At 36.8% G+C, this 20,874-nt stretch overlaps 1 protein-coding gene across 1 annotated transcript in view; it reads right to left on the bottom strand.

The window, feature by feature from the left end:
• The window catches only part of CPA3 (carboxypeptidase A3), a gene marked incomplete at its 5' end in the record, with an annotated part of 40,053 nt that overhangs the window by 8,906 nt on the left and 10,273 nt on the right, over positions 1 to 20,874 (bottom strand). Inside the window, 10 exon segments of the mRNA XM_082459465.1 lie at positions 6,763 to 6,793; positions 6,795 to 6,848; positions 8,531 to 8,629; positions 8,633 to 8,733; positions 9,729 to 9,819; positions 10,718 to 10,771; positions 10,773 to 10,829; positions 12,569 to 12,670; positions 13,713 to 13,814; positions 13,924 to 14,026. Of these exon segments, the coding sequence (XP_082315591.1) occupies positions 6,763 to 6,793; positions 6,795 to 6,848; positions 8,531 to 8,629; positions 8,633 to 8,733; positions 9,729 to 9,819; positions 10,718 to 10,771; positions 10,773 to 10,829; positions 12,569 to 12,670; positions 13,713 to 13,814; positions 13,924 to 14,026 (794 nt within the window).

Genomic DNA, 20,874 nt, shown 5'->3' with positions numbered 1-20,874 from the left:
TCTGCTGTCATTTGAATTGTTTTGCCCCCTCTAGATTGTTTCTCTCTCGTTGCTTCCAAGAGTTTTTACTTTGTTTTTAGTGTTCAGAACTTTAAGTATGGTGTGGCTTGATGTGAGTTTCTTTGAACTTATTCTGTTTGTGGTACACTTGATTTCTTGAATATGTTGGTTTATGTCTTTAGGAAATCTGGGAAATTTCAGTCTTTATTTCTTCAAATATTTTTTTCCAGCACTATTCTCTTTCTCCTCTCCTTCTGAGACTTTGATGATATGAATGTTTGATCATTTGTTATTATGCCACAGGTCCCTTAGGCTTTGTTTATATATGTTTTCAATTTGTTTTCTCTCTTCAGACTGGATAAGTTCTATTGTTCTATCTTCAAGTTAACTGATTCTTCCCTCCATCATATTCATTCTGCTATTGATCCTCTCCAGTGAGTTTTTAAAATTTAAGTTACTGTGTTTTTCCGTTCTATAATTTCCATTTGCTTCCTTTTTATACCTTGCATTTCTCTGATGAGATTTTCTATATTATCATTTGTTTCAAGGCTATCTGTAATTGCTTGTTGAAGCATTTTTATGATGACAATTTTGAAATTCTTGTCAGATAATTCCAACACCTAAATCATCTCAGTGTTGGCATCTGTCAGTGTCTTTTCTCATTCGAGCTGTGCTTTTCTTTATTTTTGGCATAAGGGATTTTTGATTGTATCCTAGACACTTTGGCTATTATGTTAAATCTTAAATTTTAACGGAAATCTACTTTAGCAGGCAGTCACCCTGTTTAGGTTTAGCATGCAGGCCCTGGTCTTCTTTAGTGACTTCTGGTTCCAGTGTCAGTATAGTTTTCAGAGCCTTTGCATTGCTGTTTTCATCTAGTTGGTTCCCCTGGTGCTGCTGGGCTCCCACTGATCCCTGCAGGTAACTGCTGCATGGATGAAAGGTGATTTCCTAGCTGGGCCACCCCGGCGCCTCTAGGTGGCAAATGCAGGCTCCAGCCTGTGAGGATAGAGAGTACTTCCCTGATGAGAAAGAAGCAGAAGGAAGAGGAGGGGCCTGAAGAGACAACCTTGTGGAATATCTGCATAATACCTATTTTTGGGAAAATATCTGCTTTTAGAGGCAGTCAGCAGAGACAAAGTGGAAAAGAAGGAGGAGGAGGCAAACCAGGTGAGTTTGGTGTCAAGGAAGCCAAGGGAATGGCAAGAAGAAGGTATATCAACAAGGTCCAATGTTGCAGGGAGTTTGTGGAGCATGTGAGCTGAGATAGATATACTGGCTTTAGTGATCAAGAAGGCTGCCATTTTTAGCAAGAGTTGAGTTTAAGTTCATTAGTAAAAAAGAACATGAGTTCTCTAGCAATGGAGGTAGGGTAAATAGGAATTGTGTCTTGCATGATGATTTAGAGTGTGCTAGACATTTCAATAAATGTGGCCAGTTTCTAGCTGTACCAGCCCTCCATTTGCAGTTAAGTAAACTGCTATAATTTCAAAGAGTTAAAGAATATTGATATTTCATTTTGAAAAATTTACTTTATGAGAAATTTCTCATTAAGATTAATAGTGGTGATTGAGAATTTATGTAATTTGTGATTTTTCATAATTGTGTGATGTTATTGAGTGTAATACATTTTCTTTTATGATACCACTTTCTGTATCTTCAAAACCTTAAATTTGCAAGCAAAAACTATATTAAGACATAAAATAAATACAACACTGAAAGACTTGTACTTGTAAGAATATATTATTATACAACTTAATTTGTTGAACATGCTGCTTAGCCTTTTATTTATCTCCGTCTGTACCCACTAAAATATGTGTATATATTTATAGAATATAATAACAATCACTTGCTAAACACCAGGCACCCTTCTAAGTGCTTTATGTATGCTAACTCATTTCATTAATTCCTGTCACAACCTTATGATTTAAGTACCAATTGCTGTTTTACAGAAGAGGAAGTTTTGGCACAGAGAGATTAAGCAATTTACTCAAAGACAACATAGCTAGATGTGTAAAATAGATAGGTGACAAGGATATACTGTATAGCACAGGGAATTATAGCCATTATCTTATAATAACCTAAAATAAACTATAATCTGCAAAAATACTGAATCACTATGTTGTACACCTGAAACTAATATAATATTGTAAATCAACTACACGTCAATTAAAAAAAAAAGATACATAGCTAGTAAGTGGTTGAGTCAGGAATCAAACTAAAGCTGCATGTCTTCAGAGTTTGCATGACTAACCATTGTACTTACTACCTACCATATGTCAATCTATAGTCCTCTCAATAAAAAGTCTTAATTGAGTTCTACAAGATAATTTTTTTTGTTGTTAACATTTTCTTAAAATGTTGACAATAAGAAAAAAATTTCCTACTCCTTTCAAGGCACATTAAGTGCAAGGAACTGACTGTAATACAGTCAAAACAAGTCAAGGTAAAACTGAACTGACCTAACACTCTGGTTTCATGCCAGAGAAATCCACATAAAGTGACACTGGTGACTTAACTTCTATGTTTTTAAAAAAATATTATTGATAGGCATTAAACATACTAACACGCACTTTTATGTCAACAAGAGTGGAAATTCTATTTGAAGCAAGAGCTGAAGCTAGAGATGCATGGGCATGAACTGAAATATTTACTTTGCACTTCTGTTGCCCTCAGTATAATTTCAGCTTGAATGTCTTCGTGGATAGATAGTGGGTGTTGAGCTACAAATTCAGGGTCTTGATTTTCTCCTTTTCAAAATGTAGAGTAGTAAAGAGTATAGAAAACAGTACAGAGTTGAGAAACAAGAGCAGAGCTAGCAATTTTGATGTGTGGGGAAGGGAACAAGAAAGGCACTTTGAAATTAACTTTTTATTTCATCGTGTGACTCATAGATGGATGATATTAATGATACAAGCTACTTGATTCCTATCAATTCAGTGAACTATTCTTGCTAACTAGGAACTATCTTCAGTTATTTCTAAGATGGTAAAGGATTGGCTATGCTGTTGATATGCAAATATAAGTATTTCACAATCTTTCAATATCAATTTTTGTGCCATCTAAACATCGCTGCTTCGTGGCCAAATAGTTGGTATACAATTTGACTCTGGTCTGGAATGCTGATTTTTGACCCTATTCTGCCCCTAAGTGATGAAATCTTTCTGTATCTCAATTTCATAGTCTATAAATGAGGGATTTAGCTTCTATCAGTGGTTCTCGACCCTCGTTTCATCTTAGAATCACTTTGACCACTTTAAAAAAATTCAAGTGCCTGGGCCCCACCAGGGACTAATGGAATCTGAATCTCTGGGGATAAGACCTGATCATCTGCATATTTTAAAACCTCCTCAGATAATGCTAGTTGGAAGTCAGGCTTGAGAACCACGAATTAGATCATTTCCTAGGTTTCCTCCTGGTTTCAAATTTTATGGTTTTAACTTATTTGTTTATTAGGTTCAAATTGCAAACATATTTTTCTGGAGGTCAGAGATCTCTCCACAATTTGGGTTTTAAAAATGCTCCCTCAGTCCTTTTCTTCTGTCTCCATCAAATCAAAGAGAGAGAAATACTGGTAAATGTTAGATGCTTCCCCCCAAATCCTGGAACTTGTTAAATGACAATTAGGATATGGGAATGACTAAACTTTAATTGTGCGGTGCTCCTATTTTCTTTTCTTCCCAAGTCAAGTGCTTTGTTACTGCCTGCTTCTTGTGAGTGTTTGATTAACATTTAATCAGGTGCTTTATTAAAGCAGTCACTCCTAAAAGTTTTGAACATCTATCAAGCTGCTGTAGCCCCACGTGGAAGAGACAATTCTTTCTAAATCTGAATTGCTTAAAAAAAACTTATAATATAATATAAAGTTTAAAGTACTACTACACAGTTGTATAGAATAGTAATTCCTCTTTACCCTCCCATATTGAAAGTGACACATGATAGCAGGGAACTATGTTATCTTTGGTGATCTCCTCCTCCCAGTTAGGATGTGACTCTTTGAAAGCGGTCATTGCGTCTTCACTCTTCTCACCGGTCTCTCAAAGCTCCAAGCGCTGGGCTGTCAGCTGGGTGCGCCATCAATTCTTGCTTGTTAAATAATTGCGATTCAATGCAAATGCATAGCTCTAATATGCTCATAATTTGCATATATATGCAAATATACATCATGTATATACATGCGTGCATATGTGTGTGTATATATGTATATATAAAAATATATATAGAGAGAGAGAGAGAGAGAGAGAGAGAGAAAGTGAGAGTAATAATCCTTTGATGCCCTAGCTGCCATTTGCAAAGTTTTCTCCTGTTTGGAACCCTTTGTTCTTTGCTGCCAAGAAAATCTGTGTGTTCTTCCTCCTTATGATGTATAGGAATTCCTCTTACATCATATCTGGGTGGCTTATCTGGCCCTGCTATTTCTCAATATCCACTAAGTAGGCTGCCATTTTAAACTGGTGTCCTAGTCTGTCCTTTGGTCCTTTACTTTGCTTACTTTTGTCCACCTATGTAGCTGGGTATATCATCTGTTTTGAAATCTTGTTGTCATCCACTTGTATGTGTAATGAATCCCTGGCCTGGCTATGTTGCAGCAGATCTGTCTGGATGCTGGTGATCGGCTGTGTCACTGTACTTTCTCTTCTGCCCTTTAAAGCACACAACTGGTTGATACGTGCTTGCTGATGAATGTTCTCTAGGAATGGAACTTGTCTGTTTTTTTAAGTCATTTTTCTAATTCCACCAAAGGAACCTCCAGTAAATAGGCTCTAGAAGTTGTTTGTGATGACTAAAGCATTTTCAAATTCCATAGCAATTGTTGAGGGTGTAGACTTTTAGTTACAGTTTATTCTCTCAGCTTGGATTAGGGAAGTGGTTTATGAGGTATGGCCAGGTAGAGTTATTGCCTGGAATCCACAGATGCACATACTTATTTTTTCAATCCACATGTTCTAAAAGTATCATGGAAATAATCATTTGTATTGGGTGGTGGTGAGTTGTTCCATGAAATGTTTAAAAGTTAAACAGCAGTCTTCATGCTAAAAATGTTGGGTATCTTGGCTCTAGAGAGTGATACAGGCTAAATCAAGTCTAATTTTGTTGTGGTTTCAATCCACATTCACACCTTTTGGACAAGTCAGGACACCATTTTCTTTGACCAAGTTTATGAGAATTAATTCTGCTATTGTTCCATGCCCCGTGCTAGATATTGTATGATCTGAGAGGAGATCTGAAGTGTAAGCCTTGCTTTTGAGGAATTAAATTTTGTTAGGAAGTTAAGGTTTTGTAAGCAGTTTCATTGGAATTTCCTGTAAAGTTTGGGCCTAAGAACTTAAACTTGGAAATAGTTTGGAGAAAAGGCGAGTTTTACTAAAGAATTTCCAAACTAAGATCAGTGGGATCTGAGGAGAAATCGTCTCACTTCCCAGGGTCTGAATTAATGGTCTTTGGTGAAAACTAAATGAATTTCTTTCTATTGCTTGAAAATAGAAATCCCTAGTTATTTTAGCTGCAAAAACCAAATGGGAAAGCAGTCTGTGCAGTGGTCAAGATCTCGGACCTCGGTTTTGTTAAAACCTGGGACTGAATCCCAGTTAAGCTAGTTGCGAGTACTGCACACCTCATGGAACATTGTGAGGAGTAACTGAGATTGTGAAAATCAAGGGCTGAGGACAGTGCCTGACTTGTAAGGAGTCTGTGTCAATAATTAAAAAATGCAAAGACAAAGTTTAAAAAGAGTGAAGATTAAGAAGTGGTGCTGAGACACTAAAGCAAAAGCAGCAGAACTAGGACCTTGTGACCTCCTTTCTTAATCCACCATATAGATTTCGGTTGAACACAGTAGGAAGGGGCTGGTGAGAGGGACAGGAGACTGGCCTTACACGAGCAGAGTGGCTGAACTGTTGGCCTACCCGTTTTCCCCCCAGGAGCTAGGGAAAAGACTGTGCTGGCATAGGGACAAGGCCAAGGAAGAAAGAGTCCAGTCAGAGTTAAATGGTTAAAAAAAAAAAGAATTGACTCTGCCTCAGTTAATTCTTGTTAGTTCCTGTGAGGATAAAATGGTGGTGGTAGTGGTGGTAGAGAATAGGATGATGAAAGAATTAAACTGTAAATTTGTCTTGATGTAATTACTTCTGTTGACCTTGTAGCCTTGTAAAAGTTCAGTATAGGGCTTCCCTGGTGGCACAGTGGTTGGGAATCCGCCTGCCAATGCAGGGGACACGGGTTCGATCCCTGGCCCAGGAAGATCCCACATGCCACGGAGCAACTGGGCCCGTGTGCCACAGCTGCTGAGCCTGCGCTCTGGAGCCCGTGAGCCACAATTGCTGAGCCCATGTGCCGCGGCTACTGAGGCCCGCGCGCCTAGAGCCTGTGCTCCGCAACAAGAGAAGCCACTGCAGTGAGAAACCCATGCACCACAACGAGGAGTGGCCCCCGCTCGCCGCAACTAGAGAAAGCCCGCGCACAGTGAAGACACAATGCAACCAAAAATAAAATGAATAAAAATAAAATAAATAAATTTATTTAAAAAAAAAAAAAAAAAAAAAGTTCAGTATAATTTGTTTCTAGAAAAATCTTATCCCCCCCCCCAAAGGGTGGAATCTGTCTCCTAGATTCACGTATAATTCAGAATCTCCTGTTAAAACTGAAGTTTAAATTAGCAGTTCCAAGATGTTCTAATCCTAACTTATAAATTCTATAACTTTCTTTAATGTCTCTAAAAGAGAATTAGGGAAAGTGACACAATAAATAATAGGAAAAACGTACAAATGGTTGATGCTGTTGGACCACAGGTGTGGAGTGGGTTCATACTGAGTTGATAGGACATCAGTGCCAATCTTTGCAACTTTGGCCTGGAGAGAAAGGGAAGTAGGAGTGGGGTAACTGGATACCATGTGAATGCCATTAATTCACTGGAGATTAAAAAAAGTCAATTTTACTGGTTATTTGGCATTTGAAGATCAAAATAAAATAAACGATTGAGTGAGAAATTTATTTTCAGCAAGATATACATATTGTCATCATGAGGCCTTCTAAATGTGAAATCAGTTATGTACAGTAATATCATAGCTCGTGTTTCTACCCTTTCTTCATACTCACTCTTCTTTCCTCTCTCCCTCCCTCCTTTTCTTCCTTTTGACTTCTGACCTTCCTTCTAAAAAAACATATTCTTTCTTTTTCCTCTCAGATTTTTTTTTGGCTTCAGATATTTGTCTCTCTCAAAGTCAGTTTCTCCCACGTTCCTCCTTCCTTGGTCTTCATAGGTTCCACACCACCATATGTCTTTCTCCACATATGATTTTAGTATGCCAAGGGAAGAAAGGTGCTTGACTCCTTTTTAAAGTACTTCTGTTTAAATTAGAGTTTTTCTTCTTGAGTGGCAGCTTATGACCTTTAATACACAATAGTGTTTTGTGCTACGGGAATGATTATTGGAATTCATTTTAATGGAGTATAGTCACTAACGCTTTTGTACTCTAGTGAAGATTTTGTTTAGTCTACATGTGTAATGTATATAACCAAAAAGTAAGTTTTTTTCTTAATCAATTTCGTTGCTGTGTAAGAACACTTACTTTACTCAAAATGGTTTGTTTTGTATATTTGTATTTCTTAATCCATAATACCATTTTCCTAAGGGTAGATTGAATTGCATTGCTGTACCTTTGCATAAATTAATAAAACTCATGGGTTCAGATTCTCAACTAGATTGATTAAATAAATGGCTCTATGGGCCACATATTGCTTGTATATTTGTTGTATATAAACAGAAGGTTTTAATGACTGGTTCAAATCTTTGCTCCCACTCAGAATTGAATGCTGAAAACAGTTGACTCAAGTCAGAAAGGCAATTGTAACCTCTAAAAAATTTAAAAAAAAATTTGTGAAGCAGTATTTGAATCACAGCTTTTACTTCTTCTAGAGCAATTAAAAATATTTATCCCTCATACGCAGAAGTTTTTTTTTTTTTCAAGCTAACATGATCAAATTCATTTTCATAGAAAGGAAAAGAATGCTTAGCGGATCATAGTTTGGGAGAGAGTGTTTTTAGTGCAGAAGCTTCACAATCATTCAAAATTTCTTTCCTTGGTTAATAAAAGAATTAATGTAATTTCCAAGTTGATCAGAAGGATAAAGATACAATTGCTCTCCTTAAATCTGGTGTCTCGTGACAGGAATAGCAGATGTCTTTGCTATTGTCTTAGGCTTTTGCTGTGTATGGTTTTATGTTATGACCCATGTAAATATTTAACTAGGCAACATCTGTGTAGTAATGGAATTCTACTCTGGTAGCCTAGACCTTTCTTCATACTGGCTTTATCTTAGAATCATATCAAAAGATTGTATTATCTATGTACTTTTATCACATGAAAAATTAACCTAAGGTTTTGGTTTTAACTGTAAGGTAGACTTCATTAGTTCTCTTCTTTGGTATTCAAATGTGAAATTTTTTCAAGATAACCCAGGTTGTTAATGATGAACAGACTGAAAGTCAATGGTGGTGTCAGTGCATAAACCACAGGCTTTTCCTACATACCAGTTCCTCATGGTTAGGTGGCAGTTCTGATGTATATCCACAGGGAAGCAATAGCATCTGGGAGTAGGAATGGAAGGTAAGGTAAGCCTTGATTGATTTTCAGTGGCTTCGAATGAAGTCAGTGACAGCTTTGGTCTCTTTCTTGGACTCTGGTGCAGGGCCCCGATAGATCTCCCAACATGGGTCCTTGGTGTGAGGGAAAGCTGCAGAGGACATGGAGGGATGAGATCAGAATCTGCCCCCCATCAGTACAGCCCTTACTTCTTTTGACAGGGATTCACAAAATGTTTTTAACATTTTAGTCTCCCAGGTTTACAGGGCTGCCTCAGTGTCCCAGCAGACTAACCTTGTATGCATAACTCAAGAGTGTAACAGACTTAGCCCATTTGAATATTCTTATTCTTAGCCTTGTTTATTTTTCCTCCGTTTCCCAGGGTCACAGGAATAACTCAGCAGAAGCAGCCCAGGGCCTGGAGTCAGTTCCAGTTCAGCCTCAGCTCTAACTCATTGGAGACTGCTGTAAATTACCTTCTCTGAGCCTGAGTTTCTTTAACCTGTTTCAGTAGGCAGCTTTCACTTAGGGATATGTGCTATTATCATATTCATTATGGTAGAATAGAATTACATGCTGAGGTGGTATTTTCAACAAAGTTAGATAAAGAAGAAATTTATGAATTGGGATAGTGGCAATTCCTCTTTGAATGTATGTAATGATAAAGTAATATTTGTGTAGCAGCTGCAGCATCATCTGATGTAGCAGGCCTCTGCTTATCATTGCTTTTCCCTGCAACCTTTTCACTTTCTTTGCCCCAGATGTTTCTTTTCACTACACATCTGAAGAACTACCTATATGTTGGTTCTAACCACTGGTATTTCTCAAATTTTATCAGATCAGGAAGAGGAGGGACCTGAGATCTCTGTTCAGATTATCAGAATTTCTGGATTGTGCCTGATTTTTAGCAAGCTAGATATATTAAGTAAGAGATTGTTTGATAAACAGTCCTACCTCCTACTTCCACCCATTCAACAAAACATTCATAATACTTCTATGGTAGTGATGATTATCTTTCATTTTTTAGATTAGAAAATTAACACTTAGGGAATACCTATCTTTACTGAATAAGTAGGTAGTTTAACTAAATTCGGTGTCTAAACACTCTTTAGAGCTATTTCCCTTGAGATCTTGTCTGCTACTCACAGTTCCCTGAGACATTAAAGTTCCTGTTGAGGTCAGTTCCAATGCATTTGGAACGTTGGTTCTTGGAACGATTTTTTCTCCACATGCGGTCCTGCAGTACTGAATGATGGAAGTGTTTACACAAGCTCAGTTAGCATTTTTCAATTTGATCATTTCACATTCTCCCTGCAGGTGTCTACAGCTTTATTTGAAATTTATCTAGTTAACCTGAGACCCATTATATAAAGAAAAAAAATATTTTTCTTATAACTGGTAATATTTTCAGAAGCGTTTTTTATATTAATAGTCTAAGGCCTTGATAAAAAATTCAGTTAGTTTTAAAAACTGTTGATTAGTTCTGAGTATTAAAAAATGATCAGTGTTGTTCTGATATTACCTGTAATTTGAATTTTAGCTTCGTTACATCTTTCACCATTTATAGATTCAGAAATAATACAGGTCAAATTGTGATTGTTGGAGCATAATTTTCAGAAAATAACTTTTTGTGATAGTATCTGTCTGAAATCTCAAAATCAATCTTATTTAGCAACAGCAGGGTATAAAGAATTCTCTTAAAAGACAGATATCTGTGTCACTCTTTTATTTATTTTTTGATACAATTATTCCACTGCAGATTCTGTCCCAAATTGATGCAATACAATGACTTTTGTTTTGGAGTCAGTATGTTCAGAATGTCTCTAAATGACTTTTATTCTTAGCTAGAAATACTTTTGCCATATTGTATAATATACATTTCCTTTATAATTACTGCTTTATTTCATTTTTCTGCATTACTAGCTTCTAGCAGCAGAAATTTCATATTATTTCAAGAACTCCTGTGTAACCAGGAAATCATGCTTTCCTTAGTTGAAACTGAGTTTTTAAAAATACACTTTTCTGAACTGGAATTGATTAACCAAACCTTAAACTTAATGCATAACACTCAATGTGCATGTAAGTCAGTAAATAATATATTACCTAAATGCAAACAAGAGACTACAGAGCAGTACCTGTCTCCATGACCAAATATATCCATCAACATTGAACACAGGAAGAACATAAAAAATTCATCCGGTCCAGGAGTTTGGTCATAATTTTGTTTTTACCATAAGTTTTGGTTGCCTGCAGGGGTAGGAAAAAATTAAGCTATTGGTATAAAGTTTAGCTACCATGTGGAAAGCTGTGGTTATAATTGTAATGACTACCACTGCTTAAGTCCATTTGCCCAAGGTCACATGATTTCAAACGTATTTCCCCTAAACTGCATAAAGATAAATAACCCATATAGATGACAGAAAAAAATGACACTTATTCAGACTAGTGAAATTAATTGAACTAAATATTCTTTAAAGGATCATTTAATTATCAAGACTTGTAGCATTCCAAATGTAGCATGCAAGATACGTTTCATAGAAAGAATAGAGGCCAAGTGAAAAATTAGCAGTACAACTTGTTTTAAATAGATTCTTCTCCTCACATCTTTCGGTAAATATATATTGAATTTGTAAGCATAGGAATATGTAAATATTGGGGAGGATTCATGAATTAATTATAAGTAGGATTAAAGAAAAAACACTTGGTTAATTAAAAAATTAGAGCATTTAGATTGACCAATCAACTTGTTTTCTCACATCAGATGGAAATTTCTCTAATTATCTGGACTCTCTATGGCTACCTAAAATCTCTCATTATTCTTGGAAAATGTCTTCCAGGTATATCTGTACTGGAGCCAAGATATTTCTTGTAGCCCTATCTTGTGTGTTCCTTTATGGCTTAAGTAAGCGAGCTTATTACTTAAGTAAGCTGAGCTCTTGGCCCTCAGCTGGAAGAACTAAAACAACTGCAGGGATAAATGAGTTCTACCGGCAGATTCATTCCTAGTGAAAAGTATCCTCGCCCTGAAAGCAGCTGTGATGTCATATTCCAGCGGCATGATGTATGCAAAAGCTGGCAGAGAAGAGGAAGTTAAAAGATAGTAGGAGTCAGAATACAATAGAAATGGAGTGAGAAGAACAACAAACTTATAAACTGGATTTACTTTTTTAAAAAAGTGAGTTATTTTTCACTTGGAATGGAAACTTAAGTATGAAAATTCCGAATGTGTGCATAGCCAATTCAATATCTAAACAGGACCTAATGTTCTGTACTTCAAACTCACTGAAGAAAGGCCAAGTTTGTAGGTTGTAATATAGTTTCAGATTTCCCATACTTAACTCTAGGAAAAAACCAGATTGTAGCCAAAAATTGTTTTTTAGTTTTTTTTTTTTTTTTTTTTTAAAGAGCAGGTGATATACAAGCTGGCTTCTTTAAAAAAAATTAATTAATTAATTAATTTATTTAAACACTATTTTATTTATTTATGGCTGTGTTGGGTCTTCATTCCTGTGCGAGGGCTTTCTCTAGTTGTGGCAAGTGGGGGCCACTCTTCATCGCGGTGCGCGGGCCTCTCATTATCGTGGCCGATCTTGTTGCAGAGCACAGGCTCCAGACGCACAGGCTCAGTAATTGTGGCTCATGGGCCTAGTTGCTCCGCGGCATGTGGGATCCTCCCAGACCAGGGCTCGAACCCGTGTCCCCTGCATTGGCAGGCAGATTCTCAACCACTGCGCCACCAGGGAAGCCCCTGTTTTTTAGTTTTATAAACTGTCAGCTGGAGTTCAAGAAGTTTAAAGGAAGGTGTCAATTTTATAAAAACCTCAACGATGAGTAAAATCCAGAGCGTTTATTTCCTGACAGCACCAAATGTGGGCTCTTCTTGTTAAGAGGAACTGCACTCATTTGTAAAGGGGTGTTGCCACTCAGTGAAGTGATGGAGACTTGACAATCAAAGGAGAATTGTGTGAATGTTCCAATTGATTTACCTGATAGACAAACCACTGGCAGAATGCTGGGGAGATCCATTCTTGTGCATGAATGCCACAATCCATAAAAATGGCCTTTCTTCTTTCATCCTTTTCCCCAATCTTTTAAAAAATAAATTTGAGATATTATTTTACATGAACTTACACACTGATCTCTTGTTGTCCAAATACTCATTCATAGTCTCAGAGCAATTCTTTCACCTGTCTTCTGTTGAATGAGTAACTGTGTATGCACATATTTTTCTCAGGGAGGACCATGGCATGTATCCTTAAAATACATAATTCATAATCTATTTCATAGTATATTTTCCAAAAAAATTTTCTTAGTGTCAAGAGTTGCTTTTAGGGTTTAAAAAAATCACAATCTATTGTTTTCCTTATTTTATTGCTAATATCCTTTGGCCTGAGAAAAAGATTATGAAGTTGCTTCTGTTTCTGCCATTTCCTTTTATTTTTCTTACTTCATAAACATGATGTTTAGCCTGGAGTGGAAAAGATTTTGTAGTTGTGTTTGCAGTGGGGAGGAGGGATAGTGGCTGGATATTTGAAGAACTGTAATTTTAGAGAATTTAGATTTGTTTTGAGTGGTTGGAGAGCATGAATGGATGGGAAATCAGGGTAAGGAAGGGCTTCTCAGTTATTAAGGGGATGCTTTAGGGAGCAATGTCTTTGGATGTACAAAATTCCAGCAGCAGCTGAATGGCAGTTGTCAGCTCGGTCATAGAAGGAATTCCCTATCAACACAGAGTTGAAATGCCTCACTTACTGTACTGAGATCCTATGATTATATGATTCTTAAATTTCTTTTCTTCCTGACATTTAGTCATTAGTTTCACTGAATTTTAATGGATGGAAAACTGTTTTATACACCAGGGACATCATAAACTCTTGTTATAAAGATATGGGATAAGAAACTTGTCTGGCTTTGTCCACTGTGTCTGTCAGGTGGTTTATTCAGGGACTTTCTTGGTTCTACCTAAAACCACCTGGCACTTCTATTCTTGAATGGATGTCTAGAGCTTATATGTTCTTCAAAGAAATAAGACTTTTTATTGTCTAAAAATTAGCTAGTTGCGTCACAAAGTAACTCTTACATTCATATTTTTCAACAATAGTAAGAATCTAGTTCTTAAGTTACTTTTACCTTGAGAACATACAGTGGATTATCTTCAACAGTAGTTCCAATTTTAATACGAGAGACCATTTTAGGATGCTTATGTACCATTTTTTCAGTCCAAGCAACAATCTTAAGAACAAAAACAATTTTGAGAGATTAGAATAAAAGAAAACTAAAAGACAACAAATGTTGAGGGTGACGTTTTTCTTTTTGGAAGTTCAGGCATTTTGTACTATACCTTGTCCCTGTTATTGTATTTTGCATAGCTGTGCCTGCCTGGGATATCTTCTTTGACATCAAACTGTTTCTCAGCCTCTTCTTGTACATCATGAATCAAGATTCTGTTTGACAGGGGGAATGATAAAATACACGTTTACTGGAGAAAGAAAAGCAGTTATCTTTCATTTGCAGAAATTTTCTCTTCCTTCATCTCTATCTTAGATCAAGTTTACCCTGTTTCTTCATTATTCTGTAACCATGTCTTTTAGATGTGTCACGTGTCTGGCTTCCAATCTTCCCATTTATCTAGAGCTGTGCTGTTCTTGCTGATTGACTGATCTGAGTGTAGAGGAAGAACATAAATGAGGTTATACTCTTAATTAGAGTTTATTTAGCACATGAGACCAAGTACTGCTCATGAATATTGATTCCCATTAACATCACTGACAAGCACATTATTATGCATATTATATCTAACTCACTGTATGCTTGGCTTTTGACTTAGGATGAATCTGGGATTTCTGAGAAAAAAATTATGACAACAAATTTGGAATCAGGTGGGGCATGTTGCACTAAAACTCACATGAAGTCTGAGAAGTTTGGAAGTTATATTCTGGGTTGTCTCTACAGACATAATTAATTGTCTTAAGCTCTAAAGAGGGTATGTGGCTTTTGCTCCACCTGCATTAATAGAAGTAGAGGAACCAGGGAAAAGAGAGATTTTATGGTCTCAGAGGTTGATTTGTAGCATACGGCAGTATTAATTAGTCACAGGAAGCTCGTATCTAAGAATATTTTTAGACTTGCACATATCAATTTAGCTCTTGTGATAACAGCAGCAAAAGAAAATCGTGTGAGCTGAAATACGACCTTTCCACAAATGCAGCTGCATGAAGACATCAGAATGGTAACAGATTGTTGCTGATAAGGACTAGAAATTAAGCCTAAGGCTGGAAATTAAGAACTATGGCCAGATGTTATTTTCATGAGCCCTTCCACTAACCAGCAGCCAGGTTTAAGTAGATGAAACCAAATTACTTTTTCTCAAATATTATTTTAGCACTCCAAGATTTGCTTAATTTGTTAAAAATTGTTCCTAAATATAGGTGAAAGGATAAATAATTATCCCTGAGGATTTAATGATAGAAATGGCTGTTTATTGAGTCTTATGTACCAGGCTCTCTGTTCAGCATGTTATTTACATTTTTCACTTAATCTTTACATCAACACTCTTAATTGGGTACTATTATAACTCTCATTTTTATAGAGGTTAGGTAGATTTCCAACATGGATATAACTAAAATACAGAAGTTGGGATTTGAACTTAGAGATGTATGACTTTAGTACTCTAGCTAAACCGTATACAGCAATGCCTCCATCACAAGGAGTGAAATCCCTGGGTATTGCTGTCAGATCTATAGTCTTCTTAGTCTACTGAGGCTTGTGCAAAGTTTGTCCAGTTGACCAGCTCTCCAGGAAGCCTGAGTCCCAAGATCAGGGAGCTGGTAAGTTCAGAGAAGAGGCAAAATGAATCCTATGTTGATAATTTCAAGACTCCCTCCTTCTGCTGCTTTTAGAGAGTAAAAAAGAAGGAATGGAGATTACTTTGGCAATATGTGGTCTTTTGTGGGTACATATAAATTTTAGGATTATTTGTTCTATTTCTGTGAAAAATGTCATGGGTATTTTGATAGGGATTGCATTAAATCTGTAGATTGATTTGAGTAGTATGGCCATTTTAACAATATTAATTCTTCTAATCCAGGAGCATGGGATTTGTATCATCTTCAGTTTCCTTCATCAGTGTTTTATAGTTTTCATAATATAGGTCTTTCACCTCCTTGGTTAAGTTTATTCTCTGGTATTTTATTCTTTTTGATGCGATTTTAAACAGAATTTTTTTTTTTTTTTTTTACTTTCTCTTTCTGATAGTTCATTATTAGTGTATAGAAAAGCAACAGATTTTTACATGTTAATCTTGTATCCTGCAACATTGTTGAATTCATTTATTAGTTCTAATAGTTTTTGGATAGAGACTTTAGGGTTTTCTATGTAAAGTATCTTGTCATCTGCAAATAGTGATAATTTTACCTCTTCCCTTCCACTTTGGATGACTTTTATTTCTTACTCTTGTCTGATTGCTGTGGCTAGGACTTCCAATACTATGTTAAATAGAAGTGGCAAGAGTGGACATCTGTGTCTTGTTCCTCAATTTAGAGGAAGGGCTTTCAGCTTTTCACCTAGCTTGAACCCAAGCTTGGATTTGTAATAAATGGCTTTTATGTTGAGATATATTCCCTCTGTGCCCACTTTGATGAGAGGTTTTATCATGAATGGATGTTGAATTTTGTCAGATGCTTTTTTTGCATCTATTGAGATGATCATGTGATTTTATATCCTTCCTTTTGTTAATGTGGTATATCATATTGATTGATTTGTGAATATTGAACCATCCTTGCATCCCTGGAATAAATCCCACTTGATCATGGTGTATGATCCTTTTTATATAATCCTTGTTGGATTCAGTTAGCTGGAGGTGTCACTGTCTCTGACTTCAGACTATACTACAAAGCTACAGTAATCAAAACAGTAGAGTACTGGCACAAAAACAGACACATAGATCAATAGAACAGAATAGAGACCCCAGGAATAAATATATGTACCTATGGTCATTAATCTATGACAAAGGAGGGAAGAATATCTGATAGAGAAAAGACATTCTTGTCTCTTCAGTAAGTGGTGCTGGGAAAACAGGGCAGCTACATCTAAAATAGTGAGATTAAAACATTTCCTCACTCTATATACAAAAATAAACTCAAAATGGATTAATGATCTAAATATAAGACCTGAAACCATAAAACTCCTACAAGAGAACATAAGAAGAACAGTCGTTGACATAAATTGTAGCAATATTTTTTTGGATCTGTCTCCTTAGGTAAAAGAAATAGAAGCAAAAATAAACAAATGGGACCTAATTAAACTTAAAACCTTTTGCACAGCAAAGGAAACCATCGAGAAAACAAAAAGACAACCTACTGAATGGGAGAAAATATTTGCAAATTATATGACTGACAATTTGGGTATTTGGTTAATACCCAAAATGTATAAACAACTCATACAACTCAATTATAAAAAAAAAAAAAAACCCAATCAGAAATTGGACAGAAGACCTGAAAAGACATTTTTTCAAAGAAGACATATGGATGGCTAACAGGCACATGAAAAAGATGCTCAACATTGCTAGTTATTAGAGAAATGCAAATCAAAACAACGAGATGGTTCCAGTCCCGCCTTTTCCGCCCGTGGTCCCCAGAAGCTGAGACCCTAGTGGGTCTCCCGGGAAGCGTCCAGAAACGCTGAGGAAGCTGGGGATTCGCCTTGGACTCTGTTTTGCACCGGAGACCAGAATTTATGCTTCAGGAGAAGAATGCCATTGTCAATATCGCTGATTGTTGAAGCCTCATCACCTGGAACATCTCGTCATAGGATAAGCTCCGGGACAGTGAGTGATAAAGCCAGGATTTGCTGGATGAAGAGAAACTGGACACAAATTACAACTTCACTATGAAGAGTTGATATCAGCTCATCAGAAAGGAAAACTGCCTAAAAGTACACCGTGTGGACGAAAGGCTCTTGGTACTCCAGCCAGGCATCAGGGCCGTGCCTCTGAAGTGGGAGAGCCAACTTCAGGACACTGGTCCACAAGAGACCTCCCAGCTTCACGTAATACCAAACGGCAAAAATCTCTCAGAGATCTCCATCTCAACATCAAGACCCAGCTTCACTCAACGACCAACAAGCTACAGTGCTGGACACCCTATGCCAAACAACTAGCAAGACAGGAACACAGCCCCATCCATTAGCAGAGAGGCTGCCTAAAATCATAATAAGGCCACAGACACCCCAAAATACACCACCAGACGTGGACGTGCCCACCAGAAAGACAAGAGCCAACCTCATCCACCAGAGCTCAGGCACTAGTTCCCTCCACCAGGAAGCCTACACAACCCACTGAACCAACCTTAGCCACTGGGGACAGATACCAAAAACAACAGGAACTACGAACCTGCAGCCTGTGAAAAGGAGACCCCAAACACAGTAAGATAAGCAAAATGAGACGACAGAAAAACACACAGCAGATGAAGGAGCAGGGTCAGAACATACCAGACTTAACAAATGAAGAGGAAATAGGTAGTCTACCTGAAAAAGAATTCAGAATAATGATAGTAAGGATGATCCAAAATCTTGGAAATAGAATAGACAAAATGCAAGAAACATTTAACAAGGACGTAGAAGAACTAAAGAGGAACCAAGCAAAGATGAAAACCACAATAAATGAAATTAAAAATACTCTAGATGGGATCAATAGCAGAATAACTGAGGCAGAAGAAAGGATAAGTGACCTGGAAGATAAAATGGTGGAAATAACTACTGCAGAGCAGGATAAAGAAAAAAGAATGAAAAGAACTGAGGACAGTCTCAGAGACCTCTGGGACAACATTAAACGCGCCAACATTCGAATTATAGGGGTCCCAGAAGAAGAAGAGAAAAAGAAAGGGACTGAGAAGATATTTGAAGAGATTATAGTTGAAAACTTCCCTAATATGGGAAAGGAAATAGTTAATCAAGTCCTGGAAGCACAGAGAGTCCCATACAGGATAAACCCAAGGAGAAACACACCAAGACACATATTAATCAAACTGTCAAAAATTAAACATAAGGAAAACATATTAAAGGCAGCAAGGGAAAAAAAAACAAATAACACACAAGGGAATCCCCATAAGGTTAACATCTGATCTTTCAGCAGAAACTCTGCAAGCCAGAAGGGAGTGGCAGGATATACTTAAAGTGATGAAGGAGAAAAACCTGCAACCAAGATTACACTACCCAGCAAGGATCTCATTCAGATTCGATGGAGAAATTAAAACCTTTACAGACAAGCAAAAGCTGAGAGAGTTCAGCACCACCAAACCAGCTTTACAACAAATGCTAAAGGAACTTCTCTAGGCAAGAAACACAAGAGAAGGAAAACACCTACAATAACAAACCCAAAACATTTAAGAAAATGGGAATAGGAACATACATATCGATAATTACCTTGAATGTAAATGGATTAAATGCTCCCACCAAAAGACACAGGCTGGCTGAATGGATACAAAAACAAGACCCATCTATATGCTGTCTACAAGAGACCCACTTCAGACCTAGAGACACATATAGACTGAAAGTGAGGGGATGGAAAAAGATATTCCATGCAAATGGAAATCAAAAGAAAGCTGGAGTAGCAATTCTCATATCAGACAAAATAGACTTTAAAATAAAGACTATTACAAGAGACAAAGAAGGACACTATATAATGATCAAGGGATCGATACAAGAGGAAGGTATAACAATTGTAAATATTTATGCACCCAACATAGGAGCACCTCAATACATAAGGCAAATACTAACAGCCATAAAAGGGGAAATCGACAGCAACACAATCATAGTAGGGGACTTTAACACCCCACTCTCACCAATGGACAGATCATCCAAAATGAAAATAAATAAGGAAACACAAGCTTTAAATGATACATTAAACAAGATAGACTTAATTGATATTTATAGGACATTCCATCCAAAAACAACAGAATACACATTTTTCTCAAGTGCTCATGGAACATTCTCCAGGATAGATCATATCTTGGGTCACAAATCAAGCCTTGGTAAATTTAAGAAAATTGAAATCGTATCAAGTATCTTTTCCGACCACAACGCTATGAGACTAGATATCAATTACAGGAAAAGACCTGTAAAAAATACAAACACATGGAGGCTACACAATACATTACTTAATAACGAAGTGATCACTGAAGAAATCAAAGGGGAAATCAAAAAATACCTAGAAACAAATGACAATGGAGATACGACGACCCAAAACCTATGGGACGCAGCAAAAGCAGTGCTAAGAGGGAAGTTTATAGCAATACAAGCCTACCTCAAGAAACAGGAAACATCTCGAATAAACAACCTAACCTTGCACCTAAAGCAATTAGAGAAAGAAGAACAAAAAAACCCCAAAGCCAGCAGAAGGAAAGAAATTATAAAGATCAGGTCAGAAATAAATGAAAAAGAAATGAAAGAAACAATAGCAAAAATCAATGAAACTAAAAGCTGGTTCTTTGAGAAGATAAACAAAATTGATAAACCATTAGCCAGACTCATCAAGAGAAAAAGGGAGAAGACTCAGATCAATAGAATTAGAAATGAAAAAGGAGAAGTAACCACTGACACTGCAGAAATACAAAAGATCATGAGAGATTACTACAAGCAACTCTATGCCAATAAAATGGACAACCTGGAAGAAATGGACAGATTCTTAGAAATGCACAAACTGCCGAGACTGAACCAGGAAGAAATAGAAAATATGAACAGACCAATCACAAGCACTGAAATTGAAACTGTGATTAAAAACCTTCCAACAAACAAAAGCCCAGGACCAGATGGCTTCACAGGTGAATTCTATCAAACATTTAGAGAAGAGCTAACACCTATCCTTCTCAAACTCTTCCAAAATATTGCAGAGGGAGGAACACTCCCAAACTCATTCTACGAGGCCACCATCACCCTGATACCAAAACCAGACAAAGATGTCACAAAGAAAGAAAACTACAGGCCAATATCACTGATGAACATAGATGCAAAAATCCTCAACAAAATACTAGCAAACAGAATCCAACAGCACATTAAAAGGATCATACACCATGATCAAGTGGGGTTTATCCCAGGAATGCAAGGATTCTTCAATATACGCAAATCAATCAATGTGATACATCATATTAACAAACTGAAGGAGAAAAACCATATGATCATCTCAATAGATGCAGAGAAAGCTTTCGACAAAATTCAACACCCATTTATGATAAAAGCCCTGCAGAAAGTAGGCATAGAGGGAACTTTCCTCAACATAATAAAGGCCATATATGACAAA

This window comes from Balaenoptera physalus (assembly GCF_965194825.1).
Source record: "Balaenoptera physalus genome assembly, chromosome: 4".
Lineage (NCBI taxonomy): Eukaryota > Metazoa > Chordata > Mammalia > Artiodactyla > Balaenopteridae > Balaenoptera > Balaenoptera physalus.
Note: the sequence above shows the minus strand (reverse complement) of the source record. Positions and strands in the feature narration are given on the sequence as shown.